Below are 19,180 nucleotides of genomic sequence, written 5' to 3' on the forward strand. Positions count from 1 at the left end.
CGCTCAGAATTATTATATTATATTGCATAAAACTACACAATAAATAATTAATCCATATTTTTTTCTAATTACATAATAATATTTGAGTTGTTCAACAAATTGGCATATTGCCCTTTACTTACAGCCGCTGGCAGATGCTTTGTTTCGCTGTGTGTGAGCGGATACGGAAACATTTTTATACGGAGTAAGAAAGATTTTTCCGTCGATAAAATAGTTTTATTAGACTCTAAAAAAAAGGCCAGGTCAAGAGTACCCTAAACCGAAGAACATGTATGAAAGGAATAATGAAAGTGGACGAAGCGAAACAAGTATGTAAGATATTAATTTGTAAGTGGAAAGAAGTGGTCTCTGCCTACCCCTACGGGAAAGAGGCGTGATTGTATGTATTTATGTATGAAATAGTGTATAGTTACTACATTTAAAGATTTATTACTACATACCGCGAAACATTGTATATTACATTGAAATTGGTAATGCTTACATTTCATAATACCTCAAATTACTTTTTATGTCATAAACGTATCCAAATGCCTTGGAAAATCCGTTGATGAAACACTTTCTATAACACAAAGTGTATCGGTCATCAAGCATAGTATTAAGATAAGACTAAAATAAAAAGCTGTACAAAAAAACAATTTAAATCTTAAACTAGTTAGTTAGTTAGTCTGTTACTTTATTATTTTCTGTTATTTTTATTAGCTTCAAGCTAATAAAAGTACAATGTGCCTTGCAAGTTTATTACGAAATGCTTATTTTTGTGATGTGAAGTGCTTTTAAACATTTCCAACATCTAAAATGATAGTATCTCTAATTAGATCTCAGATTAGCTGGACTTATATCAGTGCCAAAGTTGTGGAAATTTCTTTTTTTTTATAAAAGCGGGGCAAACGGACAAGAGGCTGGGATGGGGAGAGGTGAGGCAACCGCCCATGGACATCCGTAACATCAGGTGTTAACAGATGATTTGTCGGCCTTTAAGGTGGGAGTATGCAGTAGTGAGGCAAGAAATATCTAGCAAAACGCGTGAATGTGGAATGCCAGACGTCAACGTGATGCGGGCGGTACTCTACACGTAATGTCCGGTGGTGGAATTTCGCCGCTGGAATCAACTCGAAGAGCTCCTCTGAGCACTCCCCGTGATAACTGTGTTAGAAAATGCAGAGATAACCCACATTTCTATGCAATGTTTCGTAATGAGGCACATAATATATTAAATTCAACATTTATTTTTAGATGCTTGTACAGAGAGCTTATTAAACTAGGCTATTTATTAAAAATAAATTACTTAAATTAACTATTGGCGTTTCAATTATCCTTTAACTTTCTTTTCTCGATCGTTTCTTCATCGTCCAAACACTGCCCATACCGGACTTCCATGCATTTTGAACCCTGTAAATTTAAAATAATTATTTTAAATTTCAAATTCAAATAATCTTAATTCAATTGTGCTTAAAATAAGTGGTTTTGAATCGTCACTATAAATAATTCTGTTAAATTACTGAATCTACCATATTATGTTCGGAAAAAGTAGAATCACGTGAGATGAACATACAAGAAACACAACGACCACTCTTTCAATCAATAGAGTATTTTACAATGGCTGTAATATACAAAATAAATTAGTTTGTGAGGTGCTGCATCCAATATATGTATCATAATCGTTTTTTAATGTTAAAAGCGTTTTAAATATTAAATATTCCATATATTAAGTAATAAATATTAAATTGTATGAATATTAATTATCGTATATTGGATGCAACAACCTTTAGAGCTTCAACTTATTGTTTGTGTAACGGCCGTTCCCAATATACTATCATTCTGATAGAGATAAATTATTACCTTCTCCTGTCAGTAATTAACTGACAATAATCTGAAGCTGTCCCAATAAACCCGATAAGTCATTCTTATCGCCTAATATTGGGACGCGTGAATTTTCTTCTATCGCTGGAAAGCTATACGTCGTCCCATTGACAGACAGCGTGTACGGATAAGGTGAGTTACCGTCGATAAGTTTATTGGGACACAAAAGTCAACGATAGTTACGATTTTTATCTCAAGTAAGAGATAGTCTGAATATTGGGAACGGCCGTAAGAATGCTTTGTAAAAAATTTGGTAGTGATTACTGTCATAATTAGTAATAGCATCCAACAAACACATTTTCAGAATAAGAGATTTAACAAGATTATTTATATCGCAGAAGAGTCAATTGAGATTTTCAGAACAAATGCAATTAAATAACATATTTCTGTTATATGACACATTCATACTTGAATAGTATTATTCATAATGACAGAGCATTTAGAGTTAAAATCTAAGATTAAGGATTGGCCTCCGCTGCGCTCCAATTAGATACCGAATGCGTAGTCGCAAAGTGCGGCAACTAATACTACGCCTAAGTGTGCGTATTTGAACCAACCTCGGACAATGTGTGACGTTGACGTGCCACATATTCTGTTAAAACTTTACAAATAATTGAAACTCAAATAGCGGGATGCATAGTAAAACCTTGAAAAAATAATACTACAAGAAATAAGAAAGACACTGGGATCACATATCATCAGTAAGTATTTTATTAATTAATGAATTTATTTATTTATTTAAAAAATCATAAAATCCACAGAACTTAAATTTGGTTATAATAATACTATTTTGTAGAAGTAATATCTAATAATTAATAATAATTTAAATGTAAAATAACCCGACGCGTATATAAGTTACAAAATTTGAAAGATGCCATTGAGTGTTAATATACCTCGCACATAAACATCTTCACCAATATGCAATTCACACTACAATATATAGTTGCGGTAGTAAAAAAGCTATTGTTCTTAGTAAGTCTTGTATCTAGTTGGAGCGCAACGGAGAGCAATTCTTAATCTAAGGCTAAAACACTCATTATCTCCTTGATGTGGCTTATCAATAAAAGCTGGGAACCTTCTTTAGACGTATTTTAAACTCTTGATAGCAAAAAAATGTACGATATCGATTAGCTTATGATTTGCTGTTTCGTATCTCACGTTGGTTTTGAGATGTCAGAACAATAGAACCCCACAACGCGTTAATAACATCGACGATAATATCCCCATACCAAAGTGTCCCGCGTAAATTAAAAATTCTTTGCATTGTTTACATTTTTGACAATTTTCTACGATGACTTTTCAATATTGTGAGCTTAGATAAATAATAAGTCTGGATAGAGTCTCTTACTGTTAGACAACCGATAAAAACAGGCCAGGGATTATTACTTTAGTGTGCGTGACAAGCTACGTCTTACACTCGCGATTCGTATGACACTTTGTGTTAGTGTGCGTGAATTGTTCAAAATAAGGGTTAGTTCAAAACTAGTTTTCTTAGCTTTTTATTACAGATTCTTAGCTATACTCACATTCAAAATCTAATCAATATACAGATTTTACCTTACTACAAAAATATATCTAATACATTTTTAAATTCGTAACATCATTTAAATAAATGTCTGACATTCGTAAATTTAAAAATACTCTACAATTCTACAAGTATTGAGAAATTCTTGATTTCAAGTAGGTAATCAAAGAATTTGTAAATGGGTCCAGTAATTCTTAGCTTGCTTATTATATTTATTATTTATTACATAATAAGAAAAATTCGAAATGCAAAACTTTCTTCTATAATATTAGAGACTAGTTGACCCGACAGACGTTGCTCTATATAATAAATAAAATAATGTTTTTTATTAATTTGTCAATAATATTTCATATCAGCAAGAATTATTTTGTAAAATATGCACCCTGTTGTTGTAATGAAATTATTTCACAGCAGAACTGTCAAGCCGTGCGTCAATAAATTCTCTAATAGAAAATATGTCCATACAAATCAAATATCGGACGACGGGGGACACATCAAAGGAAAAACAAAATTGTTGTTTTTATTTAATTCCGAACACTTTGATATTTATTCACCTTTTAAACCTTCCCTGGACTTCCACAAATAATTCAAGACCAAAATTAGCCAAATCGGTCCAGCCGTTTCACAGAACTTCCCTACGCATCATTTGACGGGGTTGTTGAGTGGCAGCAAAATAATAATGAAACATTTAATATCAAAAGCGTGATCTTCTGTGGGACATAATAGTAATATATAAATAGATAGATTTAAAGTGATCTTTTTTATTTGCTATTGATGAATAATAGACATCATTATCTTTTGATATTATAACTTTTATAAATTTTCATCAAATAACACCTTTTTGGCGACTGTAATAAATTTAACATAAAAATGACAATTTCTACCTTCCAAAATTGTGCAAGTCATTACACTATTCGATGCCTGATAGAAATCTTGAGTATTGACCGCGTTCCGAGAACTACGGATGCTGTAGGCACGAAAGCAAAAGTGATGTAACTGTACGAACCGCACTGGACACTTTCACTCGGTACTGATTACGCAAGCTGCATGTAACATAGTTATTATATTCAGGGGCCCGTCGGACGGATTGAGAGCTTTCGTTAACAGTTACTATGATGATTTATTGAGTTGGTTTAAATATCGACTCATAACAAATCAGATCTAACGCATGTCAATCACAAAAGTTGTAATATTTTTATACACCTTCCTATATTATTTATCAACATCAGTGATAATCTATAGCTCATATGCTGTTTCTTGGACCAAACAGATCATTATTACTGTTATACTTTAGTTACTTCCACAGTATTATGTCCTATGGTATATTGCTGTGGGGCAGCGCTGCCGATATTAATACAATATTTGTGCTGCAAAAGAGGGCTATTCACGCTATTTATAACTTAGGCCCTAAGGAATCATTGAGAGCAAAATTCAAAAAATTAATATCTTGACTGTTGTTTCTCAATATATTCTTGATAATGTAATGTATGTTCATAGGCATATAAGTGATTTTGCCAGAAACTGTCATAACCATAATGTTAACACCAGGAACAGACATAAGCTTATAATGCCTACTACTCGACTAAGTCGAGTTAACAAGTCTTTTGTGGGGCGGTGTATATGCTTTTACAACGGGATCCCAGAGAATGTTCAAAACAAAAGTATTACGTTATTCAAAAGAATTTTTAAAAAACGTTTGTGTGGTAAAGGTTACTATAACACAAATGACTTTCTTAATGATACCACAGATTGGAAATGGAGCGACCGCCGTCAGGCTATTAAATAATAAGTTTAATTGTACAATGTTACTTTGTTACTTTGTAAATGTTACTTTAATTGTAAAACATATTTTTGATGAAAAAAAAAGCCCGCTGAGTTTGTTGCGCCCATTCTTGTCAGGCCTGAGGCATTCATTTTGGAATGGGTGGTAGTTTTTTGACTTTCAATAAGTGATTACACATCCTATTTTAAATAAAAATATTTGAATTTTAATTTGAATATAAACATAAATATAGTTTTATGAATATAGTACTGATTCTTAGATTACTATATACATAGAGCGCGCCATATGTTTCAGGAACAGGCTATCTACACACTTAAACAAAATTTAAGAAGTAATAACAACTTAATAAAAAGAAATCCAGTCCTCATGCATTTTTAAAGGTGAAAAGCCTAGACCTTATGAGCTACTTAGCTACAATCCTTACCTGGTACTTAGTGACTTTTTATGTTCCGAAAATCTTACTGAATTAACAATTTTTATCACCAGAAAATAGTCTTAATAATTGGGCTAATTTGTACGAGAATTGCATGAACTTATTCACTCATAGTATTTACTTAACACCTCGGTCAAAAGTCCATATTATCTCCGGCACCTTTTTTAAAAAGTCTATAGTCTGTGTAGGAATGTTAAATTTTTGACATTGTAGTATACAATTTGTTTTATTTCCGAAAATTGAATCAAATAAATATCTATTTTATATTGGCTACCCAAACTGAAGTCTAAAATCAATCAATCCCACCATAAGTTAGGTAATTATTTCATAAAGTTTTTAAATTTATATTGAAACCTATTAAAATTAAAAGATACTTAAAGTTAGGTACAGGAAAATTATGTGTTTTCTCAAAATCACAGCAATGCCACATTTTCATGTCATGTAGCGCTTTATTTCACCATGGTGGCGTAACCAGTCTCATCACCAACGTGCCCGTAAGCTATCAAACTAGACACCATACAAACACCAGAGTCATGATGCGTCCGAGCTGGTCGCACCACCAAATATGTTGCGCAACCAAACAGACTCCGGTGAGTAACTCTCTAGAGATGTATATACATTAAGTTGGTAGCGACGACGTTTGACTTATTGTTATCATTAAAACTTTAATTAAAAATAGCATTACTTGCATCGCTACTAAATAAGTATAGATGTATACATTCGTTTAAGATTATAATTGTCTTTTAAATTCATTATTCTAATGAATAAGTGAACAAAGGTTTAAACAACCCAGACATTGAAAGTTGTGGGCGTAGAGTTAAAAGTTGAGTGTCTTTACCAGTGTAATGTGGGGGTGGGAGGGAGACTAGTACTTATATAAATCTAGTGGCCCGCTCCAGTTTCTCACGGGTCTAAAATATATAGCCTATGTCATTCACTGAAAATTTACTGTAAAGGGCCATATACATCTATATTAAATCAACAATGCATTTAAGGTATTAAATTAGATAAGGATTTATGCTGTATTGGTTAAAATCGCTTCGAAAATTAGCCATTAATGTCGTAAAAAGTAAATGACAACAAAATGTTATTGTGTACAATACTTAGTACATTATTTTGATAAATCTCGTTTTTTTCAACCTGTGTTTTTGCAATGTAAGCGGAAAAAATTTAATTATTTACGACATCACATTAGAAACCTAAAAAATAACAGTATTTCTCCACTATTTAATGGATGTTATTATACATATAAAACTTCCTCTCCAGTCACTCTATCTATTAAAAAAAATATAAAAACAACAAAACAACTGAATTTAAAAACACTAATCCAAAACAATAGATATAAATGTGCACTAAAAAGTATATAAATAATTGCGTATTTTTATACAATCTAATTAATAAATCTAATTCTAGTTACGATTATTGTTATTTTTGGAATCGGTGTCCTTCCGCCGCGACCCGCTCTCGCCTCTCGCCTCCTCACGACTCAAGCACATCTCATCTATAACTATGTATGTAGTTACAAACCTATCTTGCATGACACCGACTCCAAAAATGACAATAATCGTAACTAGAATTAGATTAATTAATTAGATTGTATAAAAATACGCAATTATTTTTATACTTTTTAGTGCACATTATATCTATTGTTTTGGAATAGTATTTTTGAAGTCGGTTGTTTTTTGTTAATTTTGTTTTATTTTATGTTTTTTAGTGAATTTGAAGTACGCTAACTAATAATTTGTCTAAGTATGTGTAGATATATAAAATTTTTCAATGCAGCAATGAACGTAATGCTCTGCAATTTGATTACAGACAGAAGTTCTTCCACAGATCACACCATTACTGTAAGTCGTTAAGGAGTCCCATTGATCATCATATTCGACTACAACAATTACTTGACAGAAAAAATGTTATGGTAGATTACTTAATTATCCGAATAGCATAAAAAAGATTCGGCCGAGTATAGTTAATTTGCTCCTAAGAATTGAAGATTTCCGTCACTTTGTCATGGAATCCGTAATTAGAACCTAACCAAACTCTCACCACACTATCTTTGAAGTATTTTCTTTCCAATAAACAAAGAATCATTGAAATTGGTTGAAGCGATATTGAGTTATTCGTAAGTTTATCATCAACTTTGCTGTAACTTGACTTAATTATAAAAGAAGCCTACCTTTGCAATGTATGCCTTCATATAGAAATTCCCAAAGAGAACGATGAAAGAGATCATGTAGATGATGAGTACGTAATGCATCCAGAGTGGAAATTCGCAACCGGTTCTGATGCCGTTGACGCCGAGGACTAGTGCGCAGGTGAACTGGATCTGAAGATATTAAATTTGGTAATATTTAAATAGCAACACCATACATTCAAACAAAACAAATCTTATAAATATATTAAGAATACTATGATTACATTAAATTAAAACTATCATTACGGGGAAGCGTACCAAGGATACTGGCAGCATTTCCACGTTGGATAGCTAGGCTGATCCGTTGACCGAAAATTGTTTTAGCTGGAATGAATTGTGTGTTTACTGTAGATGGAAGTGTATGCATAATAGTAATGAGCGGTGTTACGCAAATTGATGATGATATTTTACATCAAACTATGTCAAGTCTTGCATCTATACTCGCATTTCATTTTTCTATTTATGGAGCATTGACTAGGATAAATCAAATCGATATCACTGTATTTATTACCGTTAACGAAATGACAATTATGTCATAAATGATATTTTCCAATTATTCATTTTACCATCACCATCAATAAGGAAAAGGTTGAGCTTTGAAATAGAAGAAGTGGTTTGTCTGTCTTTTTAATAAACGTTAATAGCTTCATTATTTTATACATTATTTTTATTACAAACTACGTAAACTAAGATGCAATAAAAATACTCTTTTATCGATTTTTCAACGACTTAAGCGAGAAAGTTAAAAAAGAAAATGTTCATTAATAATTTAATAAGACCACAAGAATTATTTAACACATCGGATTAATCCATGCATACTTTAAATAAATCATATAGGCATTTTGCGAAGTTTCAATTAAAAATATTATATATTACAAATTTAATTTAAATTAATTTCAGAGTTCCAGATGACAAGACCATTCAGCCACTACAATACGACAAGAGTTATATATTATAGTTTTGATATACAATAATCATCTATTTAAATAAGCTAAATCACTATCCATGACCCTCCATGTAATTATCGCACTTGGGCAAAAAGGTAACAAGAATCCTTATTCTACAAACACTTACGAGTTGCAAAATGGTGAGATACTTCTTCCACCATAAATACTGGCTGACATTTGGACCAAACACCGACAGTCCGTAGTATGTGTACATCAACACGTGAATACCGCTGTTCACCATCGCTGGGAGAAATGCTGAAATACAAATAAACAAGAGTATGCAATAAACTATACATGTAGAAATCTTTTTATGTGTTGAACCTTTGGTACAAACTATCAGGCAAAGTTAAGTTATATCAGAGATCATATTTTTTTCACATTTCGATTCTGTTCGACATATTCAGGTATATTTCGGGTGATATTATAGTTCAATTAATAAATTTCGACAAAAGCAAGAATCAAGTCAAGAAGCTGACGTGAGGGAAATTAAAAAACCACCCACCCAAGGTCATCTGAAATACCAAGTCAAGATATGCATTTGTATCGGTTCGGGAATATTGAAGCACGCAGTTAATTCCAAAACGACAGATTAGCTGTGCGGTGCAAATCAGATTTTGCAAAACTTGCAATTGGCCTTAGTTTGTGAATTCACTTGGAACTTCAAATTACTTACGCGTACTCTCAAATAAGTCACGCTATGAGAAAATAGTTGGAAAAAAGTATTAAACGGACCAGTGCGGGCTCACTTTTATGGAGACACATGCCGCCGCCCATCATAGGCATTATTAATACTCATATTTACCAGTGGGAGGCTCCTTTGCACAGAATGCCGGCTAGATTATTGGTACCAGAACGGCGCCTATTTCTGCCGTGAAGTAGTGTGTAAACATTATTGTGCTTCGGTATACGGCGCCGTAGCTAGTGAAATTATTGAGCAAATGAGACTTAACATCATAATATGTCTCAAGGTGACGAGCGCTATTGTAGTGCAGCTCAGAATTTTGTTTTTTTTTTCTGGAATCCTAACCGGCACCGCATTGACATCGGCAGGTCCTTTATTTGCATAAAAAAAACATTAAGTACTGGGTAAATATACAAACTAGTTCTGTAACATTTTGTTCATTACATTATATCACAAATCTAAAATAATAGACGATTTATATTGAAGAATTCCAAATAATTTATGGCAAAACAAAAAAAAATTACCTTCCGTTTATCGAAACGTTTAATCGATATAAACTGCCCCATCACCATTTGCTAAACCAGTTTGATAAGAACAATGAAATATGCACAAGCTAATCACCGCTTTGAACAAAACGTTATACGAGTATGTACCAGTATTTTATTTTCAACCTACCTTCAATTAATTATTGGGATTAACTTATTACATGTGCCATCAGTAATGACTTAATGATTGCATAATACAAAGCTAAACATTTTGAATATTTTAGTAAACAAGTGTTTCCTACCTCTCCAAAGGTACACATTATAATATAAAATATCTGTTATTATTTTAAGTTTTATATACGTCCGATGTTAATTCATACTCATTAAACATATCGTTTCTATAAGGCAATGTTGCCGTTAAAATGTATTAAATTTAAGATTGTTATTTCTTTGATTGTGTCAAGTAATGTACTTTCTTTATATTTTTACTTGAATAAAGAACTTTTAAAATGAAATGAATGAAGTCCAAGTAATAAGCCAAGTGATATTGAAATTTTTCAAATTCAGAGTTGCCATTAATAACTTCACCAGTCCTAACCTATTTTATGTCTCCGTATATTTCCATTCCAAATTCCAAAATATAAATCAATACTTACTGGATCCACTCGGTACCCATTTGATGCCGATCCACCAAAACGAAAACATTGTCGAATGATGGTACACGTGCAGAAACGTTAGCTGTTCGTCCTTCTTCCTCAATATAAAGAAGAAAGTGTCACAGAATTCGAGTAGTTTCGAGAAGTAGTACCACCACACTGCATCGGCAATCTAAAAAACATTAAAACTGATATTAAGACCTTAATTGTTTTTATATATTTTACCTGCACATTCTTTTACTATTATCGACGATTGAATACAGCAAGAAGTAAACAAAATGGTATTACCTAAATTTGGTGTTGGGTCTAAAATTTCATCGAAAGTATTTATTAATGTTCACGTAACTAAACAAACTTTCGACTGTCTGTCATCGAGCTGCATCTCATTAACCACAATAGCACAGTAGACATATGTACCAGTACGGAAACCAACTACAAACGTTCGAAATGACACATTCACACAAACATGCTGCCAAAATGAAAATTCAATATGGCGGCTGCAAAAAATTATCAAGTTTTTCGTCACGTTGTTAGTTAAAAACATTACATAACAGTCATCTTGTAGACTATAATATTGCATTATACACTGTATAGCTATCATATTTATACTATACATAAAATCTTACGCTTTTTACTTTTTTACGCTCTGCCCCATAAGGAACTTCGTTCCAAAACTCCTTTTTTAAAGTCAGTTAGAAAAATAACCTGATAACCCTGTTGCTTCAATGGAGTGTACGCACATGTAGGTAAGTGTTTTTACAACAAGGCTTAGTTTTTTTTATTTTATGGAATAGGAGAACAAGCGAGCGTACGGGTCACCTGGTGTTAAGTGATCACCGCCGCCCACATTCTCTTGCAACAGCAAAGGAATCACAAGAGCGTTGCCAGCCTTTAAGGAAGGTGTACGCGCTTTTTTTGAAGGTACCCATGTCGTATTATCCCGGAAACACCGCACAAGGAAGCTCATTCCACAGCTTTGTAGTAGGTGGAAGAAAGCTCCTTTAAAACCGCACTGTGGAGGACTGACACACATCCAGATGGTGGGGATGATATCCTAACTTGTGGCGTGTCGTGCGAAGGTGGAATTCGGCGGCAGGAATCAGGTTAAACAGCTCTTCGGAAGCTCTAGTTTCCGTTTTGATACATATGTCTACTGGGACAATAGTTATACAGCTGAAATTTTGACAGATTACATAACTTGTGCCGCTATTGCAATAAATAAAAATCAAAATGATGAATGTATAAAAGTATAAATGGCTTCCACAGTCATAAACAAGAATATAATTTAAAAAGTAATACATCTTATACGATGTTAAAAAACTTATGAGTGCCCTCTTACTTAAATATTTTTTTAGATTTATTTGTAAATACTTTAGAAGTCACTAACAAGTATTAGCAGACATCCAGGATTAACTTCTCATAAAGGAACCCTTAATCAGTCAATAGTGTAGATATGAAACTTCATGTTTGAATTGAGTGATCAAAATATTTTGCTCACTGGTCTTAGCAAAGGCAAAGGCACTTGTGTTTAGTTTTAATTATTCCCATATTGTGTCTCTTATGGCTTCTATTTACTGGCTATAATACTAAACTTTTTTTTTTATGGAATAGGAGGACAAACGAGCGTACGGGTCACCTGTTGTTAAGTGATCACCGCCGCCCACAATCTCTTGCAACACCAGAGGAATCACAGGAGCGTTGCCGGCCTTTAAGGAAGGTGTACGCGCTTTTTTTGAAGGTACTCATGTCGTATCGTCCCGGAAACACCGCACAAGGAAGCTCATTCCACAGCTTTGTAGTACGTGGAAGAAAGCTCCTTGAAAACCGCACTGTGGAGGACCGCCACACATCCAGATGGTGAGGATGATATCCTAACTTGTGGCGTATCGTGCGAAGGTGGAATTTGGCGGCAGGAATCAGGTTAAACAGCTCTTCGGAACACTCCCCGTGATAAATGCGGTAGAAGACGCACAATGAAGCGACGTCTCTACGCAACGCCAAGTGATCCAACCGTTCACAGAGCACTGTGTCCCCGACAATTCGAGCTGCTCTGCGTTGCACGCGGTCAAATGGGTCGAGCTGATACTGGGGTGCGCCACACCAGAGATGACAGCAATACTCCATGTGTGGCCGGACCTGCGCTTTGTAGAGCGCTAGTATGTGGGCCGGCTTGAATTATTGCCGTGCTCTATTAATGACGCCCAGTGGCTTTGCCTTCCAGATGACCACGAAATTAGCAATCGCTCGAGATTTCGAGACCCAGTATTCCGATACTAGGCGAGGCTTTGAGGGAAGTGTTGTCGAAGAGCGGTGATACGACAAATGGGCTTTTTTAGTGGTAAACGCGCAAACTTGAGTCTTCTGGGGGTTGAATTGGACAAGGTTCAATTTTCCCCATTCCGCGACCTTCTCAAGAGAGGACTCGATAGAAGACACAAGTTTCTCCCGGCACTGGTCGACGATTTCCCGAGAGAGACCTGCATGGCCAGTGTATACGGCATCACCAGTGCTGTCGTCTGCATAGCAATGAAAGTTGGAGGTGTCCAACATATCATTGATATGCAGAAGAAACAGCGTGGGAGACAGCACACAGCCTTGGGGCACTCCAGCATTCACGGGCTTCGGGTTCGAGCAATATCCGTCGACAACGACCTGTATGCTGCGCCCAGTGAGGAAGCTGGAGGTCCACTTGCACAAGCTCTCGGGAAGCCCAAATGATGGAAGTTTGGAGAGGAGCGCCTTGTGCCATACACGATCAAAGGCCTTCGCTATATCCAGGCTAACTGCCAGGCCTTCCCCCTTGCTTTCAATAGCCGCTGCCCATCTATGTTTTAGGTATACCAGAAGATCACCTGCCGACCGACCATGGCGAAACCCGTATTGTCGGTCGTTGATCAACTGGTGACCCTCTAGATATACCAAGAGCTGACGGCTAATTATGCTCTCCATGATTCTGGAGAGCAGGGAGGTAATAGCAATAGGCCTGTAGTTTGCCGAATCCGAACTGTCTCCTTTTTTTGGATCGAATGGACAAGGGCTGACTTCCATGAGTCAGGGACTACGCCTTTAGAATAAGAGTGCCGGAATAAACGCGTTAGCACCGGTGTCAACTCAGGGGCACACGTTCTAAGCACGATTGGAGAAATGCCATCCGGCCCGCTCGACTTCCTGACGTCCAACGAAAACAGAGTTCGCCTAACATTTTTCTGTCTGAACTGTACTTGAGGCATAGAGCTCTGACACCGCGGGATGGTCGGCGGTGTATTTCCGTTGTCGTCAAGAGTCGAGTTGGAGGTGAAAAGAGTGCTCAAAAGATCAGCTTTCTCTTTTGCCGTATGGGCCAAGGTGTCATTCCTCATGTGTAACGGCGGCATGGACGGCTGGCTGAAGTTACCAAGAGCAGCTTTCGACAACGACCAGAACTTGCGTGTTCCGGTCGGGTAACTGGAAAGCTGCTCACCGATTTTGACGACGTGTTTTGACTTTGCACGGGCGATTTGCCGCTTAAAAAATCTGGAGGCACGGTTGTATTTCCTCTTAAGAACTGTGCAGTTTGGATCCTTTGTGCCCAGCGCCGGAACCCAAGCTTGATACGCCTGTTTTTTGCAGTCAGATGCTGCTTTAACTGACGCATCGAACCAGGGCTGTGATCTGCCACCGATGGGCACTACAGAGTTTGGTATAAAAATATCCATACCCTGTAGTATCACATCGGCTACTGCAACGGCGCAGGCACTAGGATCATCCGAAGGGAAACAAACCCTGCCCCAAGGGTAGGATGCAAAACAGGAACGCATCCAATCCCAATCTGCTGACTTGTAGTGCCAAACGCGGCGGGTCGCTGGTGGTCTGCGACGTGGGCGTACTACACTCCTAACCAGGCAATGGTCGGACGTACCGAGAGGGGCGTCGACTATGACCTGATAACCATCGGGATGTGAAGTCAGCAGAAGATCTAATAAGGACGGCATGTGGCTATCCACATCCGGGAGCCACGATGGCGACTCAACCAATTAGGACAGACCGTACGCCAATGCAAAATTATGCACAGATCGCCCTGCGTAGTCTGTGGTACGTGATCCAAGCCATTCGGCATTGTGCCCGTTGAAATCACCCAAGACTACGATTTCAGCGGAGGGGATCTGTGCAAGCACGTCGTCAATTGCCGCTTGAACGCAGCCCATGAGATGATCGGTTTCTGCGTTACCACTATGGGACCTGTAGACACACGCATAGATGCGGACGCGGTCCTCAAAATCTACGCGGAGCCAGAGAGTGGACAGGTCCCTACCCTCAAAATTGCCGAGACGGCGACAGCAGATATCCTCCCTAACGTACACACATATCCCGGCATGAGGCAAAAAATTGTGCTCAATTTTGTACCCGGGGTACGTTAAATATGACGTATCGCTAGGTCGAGATATCTGCGTCTCAGTAAGGAAACACAAAGCTGGTTTCGCCGTCTCAAGGTGGTGGTGGACGGCGTTTAAATTGGAGTGAATTCCCCTGATATTGCAAAAGTCCACGTTGAGTGTGGAGCGGGGTGCCGTGGTGTTACTGCCTCGTTTGTCCTTGGTCATGCGCGGTTCTGTGCCCTCCCCAGAATACGAAGGGCAGCCCGAGCTAGAGTGCTCGGGGAGGGATTCTCCGACTCTGGTAGAGCCGGTACCCTCCTGGGGTAAAATCTTTTTAGATTCCGCTGTCATATTCGGGTGGAGGGGGGGGGAATGGCCACCGGTCCTCGACACTAACCTATGCGAAACATAGCGGCACTAGGCCACCCGCGACACCCATGGGCCTGGGACTCCCCTATTCTTTTTACGCCACGGGAAAAGTACAGGGCAAACTATCATTCACAAAAACAAAAATTTAAAAGACCAGAGGTCTTGGATTTCACACCAAGTAGAAAACAGACGAGAACGTTTGTTTTGATAAATTGGTGCTAACTTTTCCTGCAAAAATGCTTCTTAATGAGAAAACTCTCCAACTAATAACAGCACAGACTTTATAATGAACCCAGACGTTTGATACTGGTATCTTGATATTAAATGGTTTACTGAGAAGAAAATACAAAACGATTACAAAAAATCACAATTTAGCATGCATAGTTGTTGGAACGTTGTACGTTGTATAAACTAGTTGGTGCCAAGTTTAACATTAAAATGCTTACACTACGGAAAAGTAGAAATTACTACTACCTATACTGAAATATCTAGTAAAGAAAATTAATTTTTGTGTAGTTTTAAGATATTTAATTATTTATTTGTACCAAAATTCGAAACAATGCTTTTGGAGATTACGCCTTTCATTTTAAGTTGCCAGCGAAAATTTTCATATGAGGTGATAAAGATCCCGCGCAAGGTCCGCCCGCTGCGTGGGACGCCCGCAGCTACAAGATTTTGGCGGACAGATATCGTCGCAGCTGTTTTCTTTTGTTTCTAATAGCTGCGCAAATAGCAATAGTATAATTTTATGATTTTGAATTATCTACAATAATATTGCTATTTGCAGTAAACAATATAGCAGCATCGCTATTAAAACTTTCGACAGTATTAGTATCATCGTCCTCTATAAGGCTAAGTGACATTGATGCCACGCATGGACCTAGAAGTACTTTGAAACTTTGAAACATTCGAGCTTTAAAACATGCCTATGTTCTTGCAGTAATAATTTTTGCATGTAATGTTGTATTAGTATTATCAGCACGCAACTGATGTATCGCTATACTTTTGTTCTTCTGGATTTTTTTGTGTTTCATGGACAGCCCTGTTATACTTAACGCATAGTCATTACTTTTTTGTCAGTCACCATTCGTTCAGAATTCGAACTTTTCTGCCGCGTATTCAAGATATAAGGATTAGCAGTTAAATATTTTGAATATTTAGAAGAGTCTACATTTGCTATGACTATGCCATATACTGTATCGTACATTTCAAGACTCGAGAGATTGTTAAAACCCTTACAAATTGGCTCAGGCTACATGCTTGACAAAGAACGCTTGAAATTTTAGTAGCAAGTATGTTGCTTTGGTTCAATGTTTTTCTTGGACTCTTGTATAACAAATAATAATCTACAATCGTATCAATTTATGAATAATCTGAAAAGAAATACTCAACTTCTTTATAACTTCACATGCGATAAAGTTATGAGAAAGTATTAATTATTTTCCCAAATACAATTAAGCATTGTTGAGTAAATTGTAAGAGTTTTCGTAAACGAATCTTCTAAGAGAGGCAATAGTTGTTAATTTATTATAGGTACCGCCGTCTAAAATTTAATTAAACGATTTATTAAGCATCTTGCTCCCGATAATCTTCTTGTTGGGACTTCTTTCATCGTATGCAACGTACTTTACAAATTATCGTCTAAGCTTTGAACGTAAAAAGTTTATAATAATATCTTCTTATTAAAAAGAGTACCGAAGTTTGTTTTTTTAATTATGTAATAATTAAATTTTAACGAAAAGCAGCAAAATGAGGATTAGGTTAAGGCGATAATAAAATGGATAAGGGTGGGCCTTTTTTAATATTAGTTAATTTTTCTGTTTCTCATTATGCCTCATACAGGTTTCATTTACGACTGATTCCAAAAAGGACGAGATAGATTTACAATTTGTGATATTTTTGGAGATTTCTCCTGGAGATGCCTCGTGTAGAGGCAAGACACGTGTCAAATTAGTTGAAGCAGTATTTTTACAATGACGACAAACACGGTCGTTTGGTCGGGAGTCCAGCAAGGGCAGATTCTTTGGTGTAGGACGGGTATAATCCTTAACTCCAAGCCGTGCGGTCGGGAATGATGAAATCTTTGAGTAGAGGCACGTACTGATTTTGCCTTATAAACAACATATCAAAGTTCTGACGAAAAAGAAAAGCAAATGGGCACCAAAATCTTCTTAAAGGTCACACCCTCAAACAATCATAAAGCATACTTTAAAACGAGCAAGGTAGCTATAAACTAAAAAATAATCCGCTACAACTTTGAAGTTGGTGGCTGCCTGAGACCGACATAATTTGTATTGATATTAAATTCAATATATTCTATAAGTATTAAATGTGGTCATTCGATTAGTTTGGGACCAATTTCTAAACTTAAGGAGTATAATATAATAGTAAGCACCATATAAACATAGCATACAACAAAATAATAAAACATAATTAGGATAAAACTCACTTGTAGTTCATCAGGGTCGTATTTCTGTCGACAAGGCTCACATATATAGCTGTATCTCAATCTGAACGAGGCTGTTAGTAGTCGTACCGCAATGTAGGCATTCAAGGCAGCCATTGCCAGGTTGTAGGGTACCAGTAGCCATATCAATTTGAATGGTTGTCTGTTTTTCATAAGTTTGGGACCGATCCAAACAATAAAAAGATAGAGAAGGGTATATATAAAGGTTGGAGCTGGAGAATCGACTAGCGGCCACCCTTCTGTTCTTTTATCTGAAACAATAAAATATACATGAAGTAATATTAGTAGTAAAACCTAAGGGTGTAATTAGTTTGGGCGGAAATTTTACATTATCAAAAATGGTAGCTGTAAATACGAATCGTTCATGGTGAGAGATCAATATTGTTTCTGCTTAGTAAGAAACCTCGTGGTTAAATCAATTCTAATCATATCAAATATCATTTATTCAAGAGTATCTGGGTATTTCATAAACTTCACAACCTGCATGGAATGCTCGTACAAACTACCTACATAAGAAACATAGATCTTATATAAAAAATCCACAGTAGCCAATAGAAATTGTTTACGATATGTTGTGATTATAACCTCATCAATCTCTCTCTAGCACTCGATACTCCTCGACAGCTCACCTCGATGCTATTGGAAGTCTTTTACATGTGTTATGGGGGAGTATTTAGATCCATATCTGATCTCAGATAACATTTGACCATGTAGAATGCAAATTTACCGAAGAAGAAGATCCAGTGTTTCATTAATGACCGGATGATAATGCATCACATGTTTGACTTGGCGTGATTTGCGGCCGTGATCACTATCTAGAAATTTGTGAGTAAAGTTTCCTTTTTTATAAAAGCATAAATGAAGATGAAATAAAATGGAAATGATCCAGTTAATATACTAAGATCCCGGGGCATTTTCTTTGCCACATCACAAATTTTAACTATAAGATAATTTGAACTTTATGGTTAATCACCACATATCTATAGAACAATATTATTCCCTATTATGATTGTAAAGGAAAGTATTCTTAATATTCCATTATATCACGCCATTAAGTAAATTTGCGTTATCGTAAAATTTTAAACGGCCGCAGCGTTTTGTCGGTGAACAATAAAGTTGTAAGTGGCAATTTTAATTAAAATTTAATCATTTTGTCTACGGTATAATTTTTAACAATGTCATAACTTTGTTTATTTAAGAAATAAAAAAGGATTGTGTGGTTATATGAAACCACGGTAAAATTGAAACTATTTATCACATTATAGACATTTAACTAAAAATTTTTGGAATAAATAATTCCATTAAGGGTATAAAAATCGCTTTATCAATCTTAATTTTTTACTTGTAAAATTGCAATGATAATGGGAAATAATAAAAGTAGACCAAGTCTCCAACTAATATTTTTAGATTTTATATACATATTA

The 19,180-nt window shown here is 36.0% G+C and overlaps 1 protein-coding gene across 2 annotated transcripts in view; it reads right to left on the reverse strand.

The window, feature by feature from the left end:
• Positions 1 to 1,210: 1,210 nt before the first annotated feature.
• Positions 1,211 to 19,180, reverse strand: part of LOC126977024 (elongation of very long chain fatty acids protein 4-like) — a 33,389-nt gene continuing 15,419 nt past the window's right edge. For both annotated transcript variants that reach the window (XM_050825678.1, XM_050825679.1), the window contains exons 3-7: positions 17,739 to 18,007; positions 10,566 to 10,737; positions 8,870 to 8,997; positions 7,778 to 7,927; positions 1,211 to 1,389 (exon numbers count right to left, since the gene is read on the reverse strand). In XM_050825678.1, coding sequence (XP_050681635.1) covers positions 1,306 to 1,389; positions 7,778 to 7,927; positions 8,870 to 8,997; positions 10,566 to 10,737; positions 17,739 to 18,007 — 803 coding nt within the window. In that variant the 3' untranslated portion in view covers positions 1,211 to 1,305. The remainder of the gene's footprint in view (positions 1,390 to 7,777; positions 7,928 to 8,869; positions 8,998 to 10,565; positions 10,738 to 17,738; positions 18,008 to 19,180) is intronic.

The sequence above is a fragment of the Leptidea sinapis genome, chromosome 43 (genome assembly GCF_905404315.1).
Source record: "Leptidea sinapis chromosome 43, ilLepSina1.1, whole genome shotgun sequence".
In the NCBI taxonomy this organism is placed as follows: Eukaryota; Metazoa; Arthropoda; class Insecta; order Lepidoptera; family Pieridae; genus Leptidea; species Leptidea sinapis.